The sequence below is a fragment of the Cetorhinus maximus genome, chromosome 19 (genome assembly GCF_964194155.1).
Source record: "Cetorhinus maximus chromosome 19, sCetMax3.hap1.1, whole genome shotgun sequence".
Lineage (NCBI taxonomy): Eukaryota > Metazoa > Chordata > Chondrichthyes > Lamniformes > Cetorhinidae > Cetorhinus > Cetorhinus maximus.
Window position 1 is genome coordinate 36,934,359 of NC_135897.1, and position 21,826 is coordinate 36,956,184.

The window sequence follows — 21,826 nt, forward strand, 5'->3', positions numbered from 1 at the left end:
ATTTGTACAAGCTCTTCCAAAGTTTGAGGAAAGCGATGTGGAAGCATTATTTATTTCATTTCAGAAAATAGATAAACAAATGAAGTGGCCACAGGAAAACTGGACATTGTTGTTACAATCCTGGTTGGTGGGTAGAGCACATGAGGTTTATGCTTCAGTGTCAGAAGAAATGTTGGTGAACTATGATGTGGTAAAAAAAGGCTATTTTGAGTACATACGAGTTGGTTCCTGAGACATAGGCAGAAATTTAGAAATATGAGAAAACAGTCTTGGCAAACTTATGTTGAGTTTGAAAGAGTAAAACAAAGTAATTTTGACCAGTGGATACGGGCATTAAAGATAGAGACAACATATGCAGCTCTTAGAAAGGTAATTCTTTTGGAAGAATTTAAAGATTCAATCCCTTCGGTAGTGAGAACTCATATGGAGGAACAGAGGGTTCAAACGGTAAGATAAGCAGCAGAGATAACTGATGATTATGAGTTAGCTATTAGAGCTAAAAAAAATTTCCGTCACCCTTTTAAATTAAAAAAGGATAGAAAGTGGGAAGGAGAAAGGAAGGTGGGAAGTCAGGGAAGAGAATGAGTCGGTAGAAATTCCCAGGGGGCTTTTTCTCAGGATAAAAAGGAAGGTGCTGAGTGTAGAAGTCGCATTCGAAAATTGAGGTGTTTTCATTGTATTAAAGTTGGACATACAAAATCAGTGTGCTGGAAATTACAGGGAAAATCTGTTGGAATTATAGGGGTGCAGAAAAGTTCTGGAAGTAAAAGTACGGTGGGTTCTGAGGTTCAAGCACAGGAAAAACCAATGGTCTGTGTATAGGTAAAATAGGGAGAATCGGTGAAAGGTAAAGAAATGGGAATGTGTTGACAATTTACCCAAGAGAATTCTGAGGAGCAGGTTGCAGAAATGTTTGAAGATTTTGTATGTGAAGAGATCTTTATGTGTACAAGGTGGACTAGGTAAAGATATTAAAATTTTAAGGGACACAGGGGCTAGTCAATCCTTAATGCTGTGGGATAGTGACATTTGTTGTTCAGAGGGAGTATTGCAGGAACAGGTGATAATAACTGGGGGCCATTGAGTTGCTAAACCTATTCCATTGTGGAAGATACATTTAAAGAGTAAGTGGAAAACAGGTGAGGTGATTGTTGGAGTAGTGGAAAACTTGCCAATTGCAGGGGTTCAATTTATTCTGGGTAATGATATAGCCGGATCATAAATGTGGGTGATGCCTATCGTGGTTCAGCACCTGTAAAATGTTTTCAACAGAAGTGTTGTAGGGAGAGCACCCTGGATTATTTCTACATTGTATGATAAAGGAAAGCCACAGCTTGTAGTTTTGTTGCTGGGGAGAAAGCGGTACTTCTGTTACCAATACTGGGTGACTCATTAAAGGCAAGGTTTAGTGGGCCTTACAGGATTGAAAAGAAGCTGAGTGAAGTGAATTATTTAATAAATACTCCAGATAGAAGAAAGAAGCAGAGGGTGTGTCATGTAAATATGCTTAAAGAGTACTTTGACAGGGAAGAAGACCAAAAGGTGGTATTAGTGGTGGTAGATAATGAGAAAGAAGTAGAAATACAGGATTCTGAAATTGACTTTCCTCTAATAAAATTGGATAATGAGGGGGTACTTTAAAATTTAAATGTAATATTGAGTTACCTTCCAGACAAGTGTCAAAGTGATTTGGAAAAGCTATTGCGGTGACACAAAGTTATTTGTGGAAATAAGTTGAGAAGGACAAACTTAGCTACACATGATGTGTAGGAGTTTCATCTTTGCTAAGGCAACATCCTTATAGATTAAATCCGGCAAAGTTATCACAAGTACAGAAAGAAATCGAATTCATGCTTCAAAATAATATCATGGAGTCCATTTGCAGTTAACGGGAGTTTGCCTATTGTGCTGGTGCTGAAACCAAATGGAACACAAAGCCTATGTGTGGACTATCAAAAGGTGAATGTGGTGAGAAAAGTGGATTTATATCCTATACCACGGTTGGAAGACTGTATTGGGAAAGTGGAACAATCAAAATTCGTTACTAAGATTGACTTGCTAAAAGGATATTGGCAATTACCGTTATCGGAGAGAGCAAAGGAGGTATCAGCTTTTGTGACACCACATAAACTATATCAGTTTAAAGTCATGCTGTTTGTTATGAAGAATGCACCTGCAACATTTCAAAGACTGACAAACAAAGTAATTGTAGGTCTGAGCAATTGTGCCGTTTATACTAATGACTTGATAGTTTTCAGTCAGACATGGGAGGAGCATTTACAACATCTGGAAGAATTATTTACTCGATTACAAGAAGCAAATTTGATGACGAACTTGGCAAAAAGTGAATTTGCAAAAGCGCAAGTATCTAGGCCATGCCATTAGACATGGCAAGGTAGCTCCAAGAGATGTGAAAAACAAGGCTCTCATGGATTTCCCCGTGCCTACAATAAAATGAGACATTGAGATTTCTGGGCATGAGTGGGTTTTACCAGAAAATTACACTAAATTTTAGCAGTGGTGTTGCTCCACTGACTGAACTATTAAAAATGAACAAGAACAAGAACAAGAATGGGTGCAAGAGTGTCAGAAGGTGTTTGATGGTTTGAAAACTGTATCAACTATGACACCAGTTTTGGTAGTACCCAGTTACACCAAGCAATTTAAGTTGGCCATTGACACAAGTGATATAGGCATTGAGGACATACTGTTACAAGATGAAGAAAATGGGATTGAAAAACCGATAGGGTATTTCCACGGAAGTTGAATGTAAAACAAAGAAGATTTTCAACAAGGAGGCTTTGGGTTTGGTGTGTGTTTGGTGTTAGCACTGCAGCATTTTGAGATTTATGTTGCAAACAATTCGTCAAACAATTGTTTATACAGACCACAATCCTTTAAAGTTTCTGGACAAATTTCGAGACAGAAGTAGATGCACTATCAAGAGTTGAAGCTTAATGGGAAAATTGGACATTTAAAATCTGGACACTGAACTGAAATGATTTCAGTTGACATGAAGAATCTGTATATATATTATGTTAATGCATGTATCTGGTAATGTACAGTGTAAGTATGTAGCAAAGTATAGGAGATAGAATAAGATGGGTTAATAAAAATGAAGCCATCTTTTTAAATTACAACGGTTCATTTTTTAATTAAGGAGGCGGATGTCAGGAAGATATAATGTTATTTGAATTTATTGTAAAATGGTGGTGTGTGTGTGTCTTAATTGGATTAAATGCAGTTGGTCTGAAGGCTTTGGTGTAAACGTGGGGGAAGTTTAGAATGTAAGGTGTAAAAAGACATTGGTATTTTTAAATAAACCAGACTAGGCTATTTTCAAAGGAGGAGTGAAATGTGTCACTTAGCAATGTGAAGTTTAGAAAGAGTGTGTTTATTTTTCCTAAGGATTACTGGTAAAACTTATTGCTAGGAGAGATTTTATTATCAGAAAGGTAAAGTCCAAAGACACATTGAAACAATGGGAATTTGCATTCAAAGGGGAAAATATGTATTAAGGAGTGAAGGCTGTGTGTAAGGGTAGGCATTTTTAAGATCTAACACGTGTGAAAAGCCTGCAGCATCTATGCCTCAAATTGCTGTCTTCAAAGGACTGAAGTTAAGAAAACTCACTTTTAACTCTGGTTCAGGATACTATGTGTCACCTTGCCTGGGTCTTTTAAGGTCCGTGTGTCTTACTGTTGCCTTAACGAAACTGTAACTGGGAGTTAGATTGATAACTTCTAAATCCCCTAATCATGGTAGTAATTTGTAGATTTATGTATTTTAAATCATTTCCCTTATTAATAAATGTTTAATCTAGTTTTGTAAAAACCTATAAGATTTGGTGGTCTTATTACTACTGAATTCAAGGCATGTATCTTGAAATTTATACAAATTGCAATACAAGTTGTAGCAGTTGTTTTAAGTTTCCCTTTGGGATTTGAACAACTCAACATTTACCATCTGCTGTGCCAATACAGTTGATAGGTTGGCATGCCTCACTCACCACTAAATGGCAACCACATTCAAAGAAGTCCATAAGGTGGTCGATGGGGAAGAAAATGTCACACACAAGTGAGATATAGAGTACTCTTGAAATATGGCTTGCTTTATTAGTAAAATGGGAAAAATTCCACTACCCAGCAGAGACATTCCTCACCTTAATAAGCATAAAAAGGGAAAACATTTCCCTGGAATGTACTTACCCCATGAATATAGGCAAGTGGAAATGGACAGTGGTACTGGTACAGTAAGAAAAACTCCTTTTGTGATAGGACATATACTACTTCTAATCGATGGAAGGAGCAAAGACAGCCACGATGGCCAGAGTTAGTGATCACCCAGGCAACAGTATAATGGAGTGGAGGGAGAAGGCGTGGGGTGGAGCGGAGTAAGACAATTCAAACTTTTGACTGCATTTCGTGATATTGTGACTGCATAAAATAGTATAGTCTTACTGTTGGCACGCTTTCAACAAGTGTCTAAATTCTTTGACATTACTACAGAATTTTGACCCAAGTTTCAGAATTCCAATCACCTTAATAAAAATCAACTGGTATGACAACAAAAAAGCACAAGGTTTGTTTAGCATGCACTTGAAAGTAGATGTAAATGGTTAAGATGATTATATGATTCAAACATTAAGCATATCCAAATCAATATAGCGTACTTGGGTGATATTCATTCATTCCACGTATCATGGTAGATGTAAAATTTCATTCTCCCCAAAATAATCATTGGGAGGATGTTTGTACTCTTTACAGATACACACACAGCACAAATTACTTAAAAAAAAATTCCTAAAATATAATTAAGCTGTGACATATTTACACAATTTAAAAATCAGATTCTACCAGTGATTCAGTAGTTAGTTTTGCAACAATACTATGCCACCAAGTAGCAATGTGTGGGTTGACAAACTTGATCTCACTTACCAATCTCTGCCACATTGTTAAGTATTTTACTGCAGTGAAAAAAAGCTATTTCTGTGAACACCCTAGTCACCAGTAACACTCCAAAGAATGGCTTTTGGAAACAGGGTCCCTGTCACACTCAAGCAATGAAGGACACAGATCAAGGAAAATCTACTTTAAAACTCAAACGGCAAGAACATTAAAAAAATAATTTTCCAACAACCTAAACTTGCATATAAATCCAGAGATGAGTTCAACTTGAACAGACTAAGTGGTGAGAATCATGAATGAAGCAATTTCACTTTGCTAGGATCAAACACTGCATGGAGTACAATCCAGTGTGGCACCAAACTGAACATACAAATTGATTTATATTGAAATTTAAGAAAGTCCCTTGATTTAAAAAAAATATTTTTAAAAGCTTTACCTTGAAATTAGCTTAAGTGCTTAACAGGTATGGAACAGTTCCTTTCATTCCTTAAGCAGTTAGATTTAAAACTGTTTGGAGAAGAGCTCTGTTGTAAGCAGGAAAATTGCTAGGTAGCCTAAATTATTTGTAATGTATGCACTTAAGTGGCACTAACTAAATTAACCCTTGCAGAGCTCCCAATAGCTACAGCCTACCAACTGCTACTGGCTTACAGGCTGTGGTGTTGCAAATATGCTAGAATAGGTTCTGCCCTTCTTCCTCTATCTGCAAAGTGATGGATTAGTCCTTACCTTGTTCAAATACTTCTAGCAGAGTCTCAAAAGCATTTCTTACAATGTTTGGAATTCCCAGATGATCTGCAGGTAGATTACGATGAAGTACATGATCCCATATTGCTTGTTTTTGGATTAACTATATCCTCTTGATCCATGGGTGGCTCAGTGGAGCAGATTGGATGACCACATTCTAGGACTTGATGGGCAGAAGCTTTGTATTGTCTAAGGAAAATTCTGAGGCTGTTCTATGCATCTTGTCAGAGATGTCTCAGTTTGATCAGACTTGTTGAGACCTAATTAACAGCTCAGCTTCGGTTCTTCCTACTACTGAAGTGTTAGGAGACAATTTCTGATTAGTCTAAATCCACTCGTTTTCCTGGACCAGAAAATTTTAAATAGCTAAGGCCGATGTCTTTTTAAAGCTTTTTTGTTTCAGGGGAGGGAGAGGATGGGTTTCAGAGACTAGAAATGAAGATGATGGGAGAGTAGAGAAAGTGGAGGACAGTGGGGATAGCAAGTACTGTATTTGTTTGAGAGTTTGGATTTTTATACGCAGCATCTTGATTCTTTCATTGGGCAGGGAAACAATGATCTTTTACAAATGGACAATTTTCAAAAAAAGTGTATGGGGGAAACATGGCTTTTGCATGTCAAAGTTCACAATTTTTGTGTATGTGCAGTGCCACTTTTTTTTTTACATGGATGCTCCTATTTCTTATTTGCCAGTGGGATCTTACAAGTTTTGATTATATAAATTTGAATTTGTGTGTATGGTGTGTGTGAGCTTTTTGTGCATTAGTGCTCTCTTTTTAAAAATATTTGTTCATGGGATATGAGAACCACTAGCAGCACCAGCATTTATTGCCCACTCCTAATTGTCCTTGATAAGATGCCAGCACTTCATTTCCGTAAACTGCTGCAAACCTTGTGGTGTAGGTACACTGATAGTGCTGTTAGGTAGTAAGCTCCAGAATTCTGAACCAGCAATATAGTTCCAGGTTGAGATGATATGTGACTTGGAAAAGAGTGCCTGCAGCCCTTGTTCTTCTAGCTGTTGCGAAATCATAGGTATGGAAGATGCTGTCAAAGGAGTCTTGGCAATTTGCTGCAATGCAAATTGCAGATGGTACTCAATGCAGCCATAGTGCAATGCTAGTGGAGGGAGGGAATGTTTAATGTAATGGATGGGATGCTGATCAAGCAGGTTACTTTGTCTTGGATGGTGCTGAGCTTCTTCAGTGCTATTGCAACTGCACTCGACTTGGTGTTCTGTATGTCATCACTCTCCTGATTTATGCCTTGTAAACGGTGGAAAGGATTTGGGGAGCCAGGAGGTAAGTCACTCAATTAGCACACCCAGCTTATGAACTTGCTCTTGTAGCCACAGTATTTATGTGGCTGGTCTAATTAAGTTTAGACAGGAAAGGCTAGACATACTGGGTTTGTTTCCATTGGAGTTTAGAAGAGTGAGGGGTGATTTGATTGAAGTATACAAGATCCTGAATGGCCTTGACAAGGTGAATATGAAAAGGATGTTTCCTCTTGTGGGTGAGTCCAGGACTAGAGGGCACTATTTTAAAATTTGGCATTGCCCTTTTAGGACAGAGAGGAGGAGAATTTTTTCTGAGGGTTGTGAGAGTTTGGAACCTCTGCCTCCAAAGGCGGTGGAGGCGGGGTCATTGAATATCTTTAAGGTAGAGATAGACGGATTCTTCTTAGGCAAGAGAATCAAAGGTTATCGGGGGCAAATGGGAATGTGGAATTCAAAACATACGCAGATCAGCCATGATCTTATTGAATTGCGGAGCAGGCTTGAGGGGCCGACTGCTCCTACGTTCATATGTTTCTGGTCAATGGTGACTCCTTAGAATGTTACTGGTGGGAGATTCAACAATAACAATGCTGTTGAATGTCAAGAGGTGATTAAATTCTCCCTTATTGAAGATGGTCATTGCCTGACACTTGTGTGGTATGAATGTTGCTTGCCACTTATCAACCCAAGCTTGATGTTGTTCGGGTCTTACACGTGGGCATGGGCTGCTTCAAAGCTGGTTTCATCCCTAGTTAAGAGTTTGATTAAAACAGATCACAAGTGCCACAGCGCGTGCTAAGTCAGGTGACCACCTTTTTTATAAGGACTGATGTGTTAAAACGCCAAATGTGCAATATATTCTTCTTCTGTTACGGTGAACTGACATTCTTCATGACTGTAGCATACAACAGGGACCAAAACCAGTCCCATTACTCATGAAAAACACTTAAAAGCAGTTACAACTACTGTCAGTTTCATTACAAGCTGAAAGCAACTGCAGCTGAAATCAGTGTTTGCTCTTCATGAACAGGGGCTGGATGAAATGCTATTAACATTGGGAGCCAGTTAAGGATGGCCCAGGGTTTGTTACTCTTTACATATCTTTGTATCAGACTGTTATGTGTAATGTGTGCATTTAAGTGTCACTAACTAAATTAACCCTTGCAGACCTTCCAGTTGCTATAGCCTACCATCTGGTCCACTCATGAGTTTTGACATGAGAATCCAATAGTTCAGACATGCATGCTTTAAAGCCAGTAAGTTGAACCATTAAGCAAACACTGTTTCAAGTCAGTGTTTAATTATTGTTAGTGAGGAAACAATGGAACATGTATACAAGTTTCAGGCTCCAGGTCAGGACCACTGAGCAATTAATGGAATTGCCTTTACTTTAAAACAAAAAAAAAATCAAGAATATGATGGAAAAATCTTAGCCCATGGTTTTTATAGAAAGACCAGCAAATTGACCATGGCATTACCTATGGTTATTTGGAAAATACAAGTTCCACATAAAAGATAAGGACGGAGCTGGAGAAGACTTTAGAAAGCAGAATGAACTAGTGGTCAAGAGATTGGAAAAATACTTCGAATGTCAACTTTGTAAATTTGAATAGAAAATGTTGATGAAGCTAATTACAATGTTAGATGTTGACTCAAAAGTATGACCAAAAATTATGGCCACAGGAAATGCATGCCCTGCCCAAGAATTTTTGTATATAATTAAACATGTATAAATGTTGGGTATGTTGAAAGCAAAATAAAAATAGCGGTTTAAGTTGCTGCACATAAACTTGATCCAGCATTGCATGTTTTGTATCTTTTGTAAGCGGACGACACCTAGTTTTACCTCCCCACCACCTCTATCAACTCCTCCACTGTTGCTAAATTTTTAGACTACTTTCCTGATCTCCAATACTAGGTGAGCAGAAATTTCCTCCAATTAAGTATGGGAAGACTGAAACCGTAGTCTTTTGGTGCTTACTCCAAACTGTTTTGTAGCTACTGATTCCATCCCTTTCACTGGAAAAAGAGGCTGAACCAGGCTCCTCACAACCTTGGTAACATAACTAACCTCAAGATCAGCTTCCAACCACACCTTTGTAACATCTTCTGACTCTGCCCCAGCCCCAGCTCATCTACTGCCGAAACCCTCATTCGTGCTTTCATTACCTTTAGACTTGACTATTTCAATTCACTTCTGGCTGGCCTTCCACATCCTATCCTCCATAAACTTGGAAGTCATCCAAAACTCTACAGCCATTGTCCTTGTGCCAAGTCCTATTCACCCATCACCCCTGAGCTCACTGACCTACACTGGCTCCCAGTCAAGCAACTCCTCGATTTTAAAATTTTCATCTTTGATTTCAAATCCTTCCATGGACTTGCCCCTCCCTACCTCTCTAATCTCCTCCAGCCCGACAACCTTCGAAGATATCGACACTCCTTTAATTCCGGCCTATTGAGCATCCCCGATTTTAACTGCTCCACCACTGGTTGTGCCTTCAGCTGCCAAGGCCTCAAGCTCTGGAATCCCCTCCATACACCTCTCCTCATCTCTCTCTCTCCTCCTTCAAGACACTCCTTAAAATGTACTCTGACCAAGCTTTTAGCCTTCTGCCTTAATATCACCTTACATGGCTCAGTGTCAAATGTTGTGCTATAATGCTCTGTGAAGCGCCTTGGGGAGTTTTATTACATTAAAAGATGCTATATAAATACTAGTTGTTGTAGCAAGTTTTTTTGGTATTAACCCCTACACTACAGACAAGAATTAAGAGCCAAACTACAGAGGAACAAGTTACTTATAACAACTGATTATCCATGCAGAAACAGAAATCAAGGATGTTTACCTGCTGTGCCACAGTACCTCATATGGGGAATATTGTCAGATTACTATATTGATCCAAATTCTAGATGCAGATCAGTAAAATGTTGCATGCCTTTCTCTCTACCTCTCTCAAATAACCCACAAATTTAAAAGTTTGAAAAATGTCCAAATACAAAAAAACTGCACATCTGACAGGTCTCCCCACAAAAGTGAATCCCCATACAAAATACAAGGTTTATTTCTATGGCTTATGTAAAATAAATTCATGATTGTATTCAAAGAAAGCATTTGCACTAATATTACACTTCATTGTCCTTCAGAATCTCATAAGAACAAAATATGGGAGGAGCAGACCATTTGGCCACTCAAGTCTGCTCCACCATTCAATACGCAATGGCTGATTTTCCACCACTTTCTCGTCTGCTCCCGATATCCCGTAATGCCCCGAGAGTTCAAGAACCCATTGATTTCAGTCTTTAATATACTTAACAATGGAGCATCCACAACCCTCTAGGGTACACAATTTCAAAGATTCACAACCCTCTGAATGAAGAGGTTTCTCCTCAGCTCAGTCCTAAATGTTCAACCCTGTATCCTGAGACTGCTCAATATTCCCCAGCCAGGGGCAAACAACCTTTTTCAGTGTCTACCCTTCTCAACCCCACCAGAATCTTTTTAAGTTTCAATGAAGTCACCTTCTGTTCTTCGAAATTCCACAGAGTATATGTCCAATTTAGTCAGCCTATCATAGGACAAGCTGCTCATCCCAGGAACCGATCTAGTGAATGTTCACAGTACCACCTTCAGTGCAAGTATATCCTTCCTCAGATATGGAGACCAACACTGTGCTCAGTACTCCAAGTGTGGTCTCACAAAGCCCTATACAACTGTAGCAAGGCTTCCTTATTCTTGTGCTCCAATCCATTTGCAATAAAGGCCAACATGCCATTTGCCTTCCTAATTGCTTGCTAAATTTGTGTCCCTTGGAAGGGCACACCCAAGCTTTTCTGAACATCAATATTTAAGTTTCATGCCTTTTTAAAAAATTCTTATTTCCAATTCTTATAACCAAAGTGAAAAACCTCACATTTCACTCCATCGGCCGCCTTGTTCATTCTGTCTATATTTCTTTGCAAGCTAAGTGCGTCTTCCTCGGAGTTTATATTCCCACCAAACTTTGTATCGTCAGCAAGCCTGGATACATTACTCTTGGTCTCGTCATCTAAGTCATTAGTATGGAATGTAAATAACTAAGGTGGCAGCACTGATCCTTGCGGCACTCCACTTCTTGCAGCCTGCCAACTTTGTCCTGTTTATACCTATGCTCCATTTCTAGCCCTTTAACCAATCTTCCATCCTTGCTAACATTACCCTCAAATTAATGAGCCCTTATCTTGTGGATTTATTTTTTGTGAGGCATCTCGTCGAATGCCTTTTGGAAATCCAAATACACTGCATCTACTAGTTACCCTTTATCTACCCTGTGAGTTACATTCTCAAAAAACTCTAATAAATTTGTCAAACAGGATTTCCCCTCAGTAAAACCACATTGACTTTGTCTGATCATACAATAAGTTTCTGAGTGGATTGCTCAGGCTTCCTTAATAATAGATTCCAACATTTTCCCGACGATTGATGGCAGGCTAATGAGCCTGTAGTTCCCCGTTTTCTCTTTCCCCCCTTTCCTGAATAGCAAAGTTTCATTTGCTAACTTCCAATTCACTGGGATCTTCGAGAATCATGGGGATTTTGGAAAGCCATATCCACTGTCTCTGTAGCTACTATTTTTAGAACCTGAGGGTGTAGACTAGCAGGTCCTGGGGATTTGTCAGCTTTTAGTCCCATAAGTTTCTCCAATAATTTTTCCTCACTGATATTAATTAACTTAAGCTCCTCACTCTTAATAGCCTGTTGGCAACTCTCCATTTCTGGTCTGTAATTTGTGTCTTCTACTGTGACATTAATGGGAGACCCTTCATTTTGGAACCATATCCCCTCGTTCTAGATTCCTCCATGAGGAGAAACATCCTCTCAGCATCTACTCTATCAAGTCCTGTCCGAATCCTATATGTTTCAGTAAGATCGCCTCTAACCTCTCATTCTTCTATGCTCCAATGAGTATAGGCCCAACCTTTACAACCTTTCTTCATGAGAAAACCCTTTGATCCCAGGAATCAGCCTAGTGAACTTTCTCTGAACTACTTCTAATACAGATGTATTCCTCCCTAAGTAAGGAGACTAAAACTGTAGACAGAACTTCAGGTGCAGTCTCACCCATGTCCTGCACAGTTGTAACAAGACTTCCCTATTTTTATACTTAATCCCTCTTGTAATAAAGGCAATATTCCATTTGCCTTCCTAATTACTGGCTGTACTTGCACGCTAACCTTTTGTGATTCATGTGCAAGGACAGTTAGATCCCTCTGTATCACAGCATTCTGCAGTTTCTCTCCATTTAAATAATATTCTGTTTTTTTATTCTTCCCACCAAAGTGGACAACCTCATTTTCCCACATTATATTCCATCAGCCAAATTTTTGCCCACTCACTTAACCCATCTATGCCCCTTTGTAGACTCTATGCCCATCTCAAAGCTTGTTTTCCTACCTATCTTTATCATCAGCAAATCTGGCTACAATACTATCAGTCCTTGCACCCAAGTAATTAATATGGGTCATAAATAGTTGAGGCCCCAGCACCGATTTCTGTAGTGCTCCATAAGTTTGCCAACCTGAAAATAACCCATTTACCACAACTCTTTTTTCCTGTTAGATAGCCAATCCTCCATCCATGCAAATATATTAGCCCCAAAACCATGAGCTCTTGTGTAGTAACCTTTTATGTTGCACCTTATTGAATGTCTTTTGGAAATCCAAATACACTACATCTACTGGTTCCTCTTTATCCAGCCTGATACTGAAGTTACATTATGTGTGTATTATTCAACAATTTAGCTGCAGTAAAAATTCAAACTTTCTACTTTTGATGATAGTAATAATCTCAAACATTATCCCTGATGAGATAAATCCTTTGTTCAAATATTCTCTCCATTCTCATGAGTTTACACAAATGAAGTCTGACTGTGAAACAGAGCTTGATGCATGTCAACATCACACTACCAGCAACTTATGGACTCTATTAGATATATCATGTTTATCAGTGCTGATAAAAAAAAAATGCTCTTACTAATTTTACTTAAATGCTAATAAGGCTAGCCATACTGTAAATAATTCAGCTAATTACTCTAGATTCTTCATTTAATTAACAAGACTGTACTTGTGTCCAATCAAATGGTCTTGGTAATTAGATTGCTGCAGATGTAATTTTCTGATTTTCAATACAAAGCCAATTTTACAAATGGGTCAATACAGCCAAACCTTGTTTACAAACAAGGTACTTTTCTGCCCCATTAAAAATACATGTTTCACATTAAAATCAGTCACATGAAAACACTGATGCATAAAATGGTCAACAACTGTTTCATTATGAGAGTGTAAATGCTCTGCTGAGGGCCCATATTTCCAGAATATAACTGGCATTAAATTAGGTAACTACTTTTGGAGATTAGATAGTACAGCAGTAGTATATTTAGAAAAATCACAATTGAATAGGCATAGGAATATCAATATAATTCATAATAAAGGGACTTTGTTTAGCTATTTCAAAATAACTACCATTGTAGCATTATTTAGTGCACTTACTGTTAAAACATGTATGACATTGGAATTTTTGTTTGAAGGATTTGCAAGTCAGCATCACACCCTGACTCCCCAAAGCCTGTCCACCATTTCCAAGATGCAAGTCAGGAGTGTGATGGAATACTCTCCACTTGCCTGGATGAGTGCAGTTCCAACAACACTCAAGAAACTTGACACCATCCAGGACAAAGCAGCCTGCTTGGATCGGCAACCCATCCACAAACATTCATTCCCTCCACCACCGACACACAGTAGCAGTTGTGCGCACCATCTACAAGATGCACTGCAAGAACTCACCAAAACTCCTTAGACAGCACCTTCCAAATCCATGACCATTAACATCTAGAAGGACAAAGGCAGAGGACACATGGGAACACCACCACCTGCAAGCTCCCCTCTAAGCCACTCACGATCCTGACTTAGAAATATAATCGCCTTTCCTTCACTGTCGCTGGGTCAAAATCCTGGAACTCCCTCCCTGACAACACTCTGGATGTACTCACACCACATGGGATGTGGGTATGCTGGCAAGACCAGCATTTGTTGCCTATCCCAAATTGCCCTTAAACTGAGTGGCTTGCACAGCCATTTCAGAGGGCAGTTAAGAGTCAACCACATTGCTGTGGGTCTGGAGTCACATGTAGGCTAGACCAGGTAAGGATGGCAGATTTCCTTCCCAAAAAGACATTATGACAATCAATGATAATTTCATGGTCGCCATCACTGATAATTAGTGTTTAATTCCAAATTTTATTGAATCCAATTTATTGAATTTTATTTTTATCAAATTTAAATTCCACCAGCTGCCATGGTGGGATTTGAACCCATGTCCCCAGAGAGCTGGCCTTCTATCCAGCTCCACCTGCCCCACCTCCCTTAAACAGTATAAATTTAATCACATTTCCACTTCTCTTTAGTATTGAAGGCGGCTTATACGGACTCGAAACATTAACTCTGTTTCTCCCTCCACAGATGCTGCTAGACCTGCTCTTCCAGCATTTTCTGTTTTTGTCCCCAGGGAATTCGCCTGGGCCCCTGAATCATTAGCCCAGTGATATTACAACTACACCACCATCTTCCCCTTCCTTCAATCACTGCAGTGTTTCAAGGAGGCAGCTTACCGCCACCTTCACAAGGGGAATTAGGTATGGGCAATAAATGCTGGCCTAGCTGGTGACACCCGCATCCCATGAATGAATTTTTAAAAAATTCCCATACACAAGGTCCCAAGCGCTGCTGTGGAAAAAGGCAATCAGTGCAGACCACAATAAAACATCTCAAAACCTGCTGTTGCCCAAAAACACTGGTAGAACTTGAGGCAAGTAGTCTAATCATCCTCATCTGAAGATAAGTAGGCTGCACGAGTAGCGTTCTTTTTAAATACAGAAGGTATCAAAAGCTAAGAGAAAATAGCACTGCCTTTCAAGTTATTTTATTTGAACGGATTAAACTACAGTGTAGATGGCATTCTGTTACAGCAATTTAGTCTTCCATTAACAATGCTCTATATAACAAATACAGATTCTTAAACTAAATGGAATTTCAGTCCCTCTCTGCTAGAGCAACCAGATGTGCATCAATTTCAGCTTCTGAAAGAATCCTATATTCCCACCTTTCAGTTGTGTTTCGATTAAACACAGCTGATTTTCATTTGGATATCCTGAACCACATCAGAAAGGAAACCTATTGGAAGCACCTGCTGGTAGTTGCATAAAGCTCAATGAGTGAATTCCCTGTCCAATGTCACTGCTGTCCATTTTCACAAATGTCTGTCAGCTAAATGTCAATCAGCTTGGCTTTAATGTGCAACTTTTTAGCAGGACAGTTACTCCTACAAAGTGAAACTTCTCTAGAGCAAGTGACAAAGGAATATAAGTAATTTACATCAGCAATATATCACACTACCTAAAACTTTTAATCATCCAAATGATGAACAGTGATCTTTTATGCTATTTAGGTATAACTTCAGTTGGCTTAGCAGAACCTAGAGAAAAGTCCAATCAATATTTGGTTGGTAATGTTTAATTCCACTTTAGTAATTGAAAGTTAAAATATATTTGACAATACACAAAGAACATTCAACAAGCAGTGCAACAATTTCAAAGTTAGTATGCAAGACCAGCAGTGTCAAAATGTTACAAAAAGTCATGTCAGAAGCGACATGCCTAACGCTCAACACAAATTACTTCCAAAGAACACACACCACTGGTAAACCTGCTGCTGAAAACAAATGTTATGTGGTAAGCTTGTGTGTGTACATCAATCTTTATCTAAGTGAATAAAACTTCCAATTGCAATATCTACATAAGCAGAACAAGGAACAGTTCCTATGTACAAAGGTTATTTTGCACGTTCAATCTACCGTTATTTTTCCAGGTAGAAAGCAAAAACTGCATGATTCCACATCAATGTGTGCTTTGATCAATAACCTTGCTGCTTGCTGTATAGTCTGTACCTTTTAAAATGCACTCATTACTGCGAACTTTTGTAAAATATTTTGAAGTAGGAATGAGCTGTCAAAATACAAAAACTTTCAATGATAACTAGAAAAATGTATTTGGTTTGACGAAATATTTCATAACATAAAACTGCTGGAAATGATTCGGGCACGGCTATTACGGTTTCTAACTTGCTGACGTCAATTCCAAAGAGGACATTCATACACATTCATCGCACCTTTCAACTCATTCAGTGTAAAGCATTGAGAAACAAATATCCCCACGGGGTGGGGCATGAGTTCCGTTCACAAGATCTTACCATTTAAATTCTTACACTATAACCTAAATTATAACCCAAGTGTAACAACAAGTTGAAGTATTCAGTAGCGAGGTTACAGACCATGTTGGAATTAAGAGCGTTTCAACTGAATTGAAGACACAGCAAATAGGTAATACTCTACACTCCCATCCCACCACCTTCAGAAGCCAATCGAAAATATCCGAGAGTTGTGAAATAGTTTCAGAAAATTAAAGCCGCGCCTGATGACATTGAAACACAAGGAAACAAGTTATGTCAGAACCAACAATATCCTATTGTCCCAGGAATCTATACTGAACAAGGCCTCCCAATGCAATGACAATATTTTTTTTGAGGGGAGGGTGGGGGGAGGCGAAGGATGGAGGAAGTAAATTATAGGATGACAAAACTGTCAAAGAAAAAGAGAGCGCTTCGTCTTCCACAATGGGGAGGGTATCACAGCAAACAGCCAAGGATTAAACAGCCTCCCTGTTTGGCTTCCACGGAGCACCATGAATATTAATCAAACGATAAGGGGCCTGCTCCTGTGTTGACATCCGCAGAAGCCCGGGCCCTCGATTTGAAGCATTCGCAGCCTCTCTTGTGCCTGTGTGCGGCGGGGTTTTTTTTTATTCTCTCTCTGTTCAGTTGTGGCTGCCAGATCCTTACTTACGGGAAACGCTCGTATCCTCATCTTGGTGTCTTTCTTCGTCCCAGCTTTGCCCAGGTTTGACATGTTGGCGGATGGCTTCTTTCACATAGGACTCACTTACAGGGGAGGAGAGAAAAAGGAAAGTGGGGAGGAAGGTTCCGATAAAAGACCGAGCTACAATTAAACGTCTCAATTAGACGAGATCTCCGGGCGGTGATTCGGGTCGATCCGACCCCTTCAGCAGAGAGGCGGCGGGACCTTCGACCATGAAACTGTTTTTAATATGAAAAAAAATCTGTTGGAAAATACCAGCCCGGCTCTATGGCGGCCGAAACCCTCAGTGCGCAGGTCATTCGGCGGCCCTGATATCGCGAGAACTCGGCCCAGTCCTCGCAGAGAGAATCCGAGACTCGCGGCTCCGGCTCGCGCAGTCGCTGCAGCTGTCAAGAACCCAGGGAGCTGTCAATTACCCAAGGAGCTGTCAATCACCCGGGTGGAGTCAATCACCCGGGTGGAGTCAATCACCCAGCCAGCTGTCAATCAAAAAGACAGCTGTCAATCACCCAGACAGCTGTCAATCACCCAGGAGCTGTCAATCACCCGAGAACTGTCAATCACGCGGGAGGGGCCAATCACCCAGGGAGGTGTCAATCACCTGAGAGCTGTCAAAGGCCCGGGAGTGGTCAATCACCCAGGGAGGTGTCCATCAGCCGGGAACAGTCAATCACCCAGGGAGCTATCAATCACCCAGGAAGGTGTCAATCAGCCAGGGAGATGTCACTCACCCAAGAGCTGCCAATCACCCCAGAGTTGTCAATCAGCCAGGGAGGTATCAATCACCTGCGGCTGTCACTCACCAGGGAGCTGCCAATTACACAGGAAGCTGTCAATCAGATGCGAGCTGCCAATCACCGAGGGAGCTATCAATCACCCAGGGAGAGGTCAATCACCCTGGGAGGTGTCGATTACCCGGGATCTGTTGATCACCCGAGAGCTGCCAATCATCCATGGAGGTGTCAGCCACCCAAGAGCTGCTAATCACCCAGGGAGGTATCAATCACCCACGAGCTGTCAATCACCTGAGAGCTGTCAAGAACCCAGGGAGTTGTCAAGAACCCAGGGAGGTGTCAATCACTCGGGAACAGTCAATCACCCGGGGAGTTATCAATCACCCAAGGAGGAATCAATCACCCGCGAGCTGTCAATCACTCAAGAGCTGCCAATCAGTCAGGGAGGTGTCAATCAGCTGGGAGCTGTCAATCACCCATGAGCTGCCAATCATCCAGGGAGGTGTCAACCACCCAAGAGCTTTCAATCACTCAGGGAGGTATCAATCACCTGCGAGTTGTCAATCACCTGAGAGCTTTCAATCACCCAGGGAGCTGTCAAACAACCAGGAGCTGTCAATCACCTGAGAGCTGCCAATCACCACGGAGCTGTCAATCACCCATGGGGCCGTCAGTCACACGGAATCTGTCAATCACTCAGGAGCTGTCAATCACCCAGGGAGCTGTCAAGAACCCAGGGAGGTGTCAGTCAGCCAGGAGCTGTCAATCACCCAGGAGCGGTCAATCACCCAATGATCTGTCAATCATCCAGGAGCTGTCATTTATCCAGGAATCTGTCAATCACCCGTGATCTGTCAATCACTCAGGGAGGTGTCAATCGCCCGAGAGCTGTAAATCACTCGGGTACAGTCAACCATCTGGGGAGTTATCAATCACCCAAGGAGGTGTCAATCACCCAGGGAATATTCAGTCAGTCACCCAGGGAACAGTCAATCACACAGGGAGGTATCAGTCACCCAGGGAGGTGTCAATCACACATGGGAGTTATCAATCATCTGGGAGCTGTCTATCACCCGCGAGCTGCAAATCACTGTGGGAGCTATCAATCACCCGGGGAGGTGTCAATCACGTGGGAGCTGTTAATCGCCTGAAAACTATCAATCATCCTGGGAACTGTCAAGCACCAGGGAGCTGCCAATCACCCAGAAGCTGTCAATCATCCGGTAGCTGCTAATCACCTAGGAGCTGTCAATCACCAGGTAGCTGTCCATCACCCAGGAGCTGCAGCTGTTATTCTCCTGGGTGCTGTAAATTACACAGAAGCTGTCAATCATCCCAGTAGTGGTCAATCACCCCGGAGCTGTCAATCACCCCTGGATCTGTCAATCACTCTGAGAGCTGTAAATTACCCTGGGAGCTGTCAATCACTAGGGTGCTGCAGTTGTCAGTCACCCAATGAGCTGCAGCTGTCAATCACCCAGGGAGCTGCAGCTGTCAGTCACCCAGTAAATTGTAGCTGTCAACCCCCCAGGGAGCTGCAGCTGTCAGTCAGCCAGGGAGCTGCAGCTGTCAGTCAGCCAGGGAGCTGAAGCTATTAAGCACCCATGGAGCTACAGCTATCAACTATCAGGGAAGCCTCCACATGAACTTGTGGGACACACGCATGCAGAATATGCACATACTGCATGGCTTGCTTTGCACAGCTGTCCACATCAGGCTTATGGTGGGGGTGGTAGACTATTTGCAGTGACCTGTTGGTTGATTCAGCTTATCAAGAACTGGAATTTTGAATTTATGGAGAAGTCTCCATTTTAAAGATTGTAGCAAAATGTGTATGATTGTCATACAAAGAGTAACCTTGGCACATCTGATTGAACTCCTTTGTACAGGTCTTTTTAACATCCTATTATGCACCTAAAACAATGGACTGTATGTATAACATTTAGATGTGTACATGCAGGGTGAAAAGCTTCACTTGTGCACATTTATGTCTTCTGAAAAAGGAAAAACAAATATTTATAAGCCAAACAACATTTACAAAATAACTGAACAGTGGAAGTTTCAAGTACCTTCTGGAATTTGGGGAATATTGTACAAGGAATTTAATTATGAAAATGATAGTCAAATGCATAATTTCCATTGTATTAAATATAAACATCATTCTGTTGCTATTCAATATATCAACTGGAAAGCTTATGTTTATGAGGAAACAAAAAATCAATATGTAACGTTGTAGTTTGAAACCCAGATTCCTTAGCAATTGGTAGAATATTTTGAATCATTACTGAAGAAATACTTCAACTCTCCTGAAGCTCTGTGGCTTAATATTCAAAAATGAAATTGAGCCACACAGGGTGGAAGATTCAGGTCCGATCTCTCGCCTGTGCTAAGTTAGTTGATCTCAACAGGGAAGATAATATGATTTCCTTCAGCATGCCTGGAATTTTGAAGAGAAAAATCAAGCTTTTAATGACATATCCTGCTCATTCTGGAAGTTAGTCAGCTCCTATCCTGACCCAAGCTGCCAGCTTATCGGGTCAGGGAGGGTGAGACAGTCCTGAGGGGGGCCTCCAATTGGCTGGCATTGAGCCATCATTTTTAGGTGACAAAGAGAAGCACTCTTGAACCATCAAAAAAATCGAAAGATTCCAAGGTCATGTTTTGAACAGTCTCCGGCAATCCTGTTGTCACAAATGTATAACAATTCTCATAATATCATTGTGAAAGTAGGTTAATAGTGGGATTTTGAAAGATTCTATGTGTGCGTGTGGTGTGTGTGTGTGTGTGTGATTTAATTGAATTGGTGACAGCTGGATTGGAGCTTTTGACTCATCAAAAGAAGCTGGGTTTGAAATGCTAAATACGTAAACATGGCTGTATTCTTGGAATGTGAGGTGTGGAGAATTTGCATTTTTAGATAAATCAGGGTAGTTTGAATTTCAAAGAGATGGTAGAATGTTACACCTAACCAGAGAAGCTAGGCCAAGCAGTGTGTTTATTTTTCCCAAAGGTTACTGATAATATTAGTACCATGAAATGATTTATATTATGAGAAAGGTAACGTTCCAAAGACATTTGGCACCAATGGAATTTACATTAAAAGGGAGAAACATGTATAAAGGAGAATGAGGCTATGTGTTAGGAAAGGCATTGTAAGATCTACCAGAAGTGTGAAGAGCTTCCGGTATTTGTGCATTTAGCATGCTGTTTACAGAAACCGAAGCTGGGAAAAGCCACTTTGAATTCGACTGTCCAGGGTATTGTGTTGACTTGCCTGGATCTGTTTAAATTTTTTAAAAAATTTTTACCATTGCCTTAGCCGTTGCCTTAACTGGAAGCCAGATTAATTAGGGGTTTTAGGAGTTATTATAGTAGCAATTTGTAGACATATTTATGTGCTTGAAATCTTTTGTGAATAAATGTTTAATTTCGTTTTCTAAAAAAAACCCTGAAGTGTTGGTAGACTTATTACTTTTGAATTCAGAGCATGCATCTCGAAATAAAATACGAATTGCAAAACCATTGTGACCGCGTGATCAAGTTTCCCTCATGGATTTGATCCGCCTAGCACATATTATCTGTCGCATCATAACAAATTGGGGGCTCTTTGCAGGGTATTTAAAGTTCCTTGATTGCTTTGGAGTTGGTGAATATTAAGGTTACGAACATGAGAAACACTTTGAATTCAGGAGTCGGTATGAGGGATTTTAAAGTGGTGAGACTGCAAAAATGGCTGTATCCATGCCTAAAATGTTTTTAGAAGTAGAAAATATAACGCTGGTTGGGTTACAAAAGGTATCTAAGGGTAAGTTAACAGAGTTGGCAGATAAGTTGCAGTTGAGGTTACCTGTAGGGGCAAAGAAAGCACACATAGTTGAAGTGATAGTACAGCATTTAAAGTTGGAAGTGATACCTGACATGAGCAAGCCACAGCTGGAGGTAGTGAGGCTTCAGTTAGAAATGAAGAGGCTTGAATTTGAACAAGTAAAGGATCTGAAATAACTCGAATTGGAGGCAAAAAAAAGAGAGGTTAGTTCAAAAAGAAACGGAAATGCGAAAGCTTGATCTCCAGAAAGAAAAGTTAGAGATGGAGGAGAGAGAGAAGGAAAGGTACAAAGAGTACCGACTTACAAGACTGGACTTTAAAAAAGAGACATCAGATGCTGAGGAAAGTTCTGATGATGAAAATACC

At 40.4% G+C, this 21,826-nt stretch overlaps 1 protein-coding gene across 2 annotated transcripts in view; it reads right to left on the bottom strand.

The window, feature by feature from the left end:
• cul3b (cullin 3b) overlaps positions 1-17,197 on the bottom strand; it is a 100,737-nt gene extending 83,540 nt beyond the window's left edge. The window contains exon 1 of one of the 2 annotated variants that reach the window (XM_078563731.1): positions 16,868-17,197. In XM_078563731.1, coding sequence (XP_078419857.1) covers positions 16,868-16,930 — 63 coding nt within the window. In that variant the 5' untranslated portion in view covers positions 16,931-17,197. The remainder of the gene's footprint in view (positions 1-16,867) is intronic. The other variant, XM_078563730.1, reaches the window with a different exon arrangement.
• Positions 17,198-21,826: the final 4,629 nt, after the last annotated feature.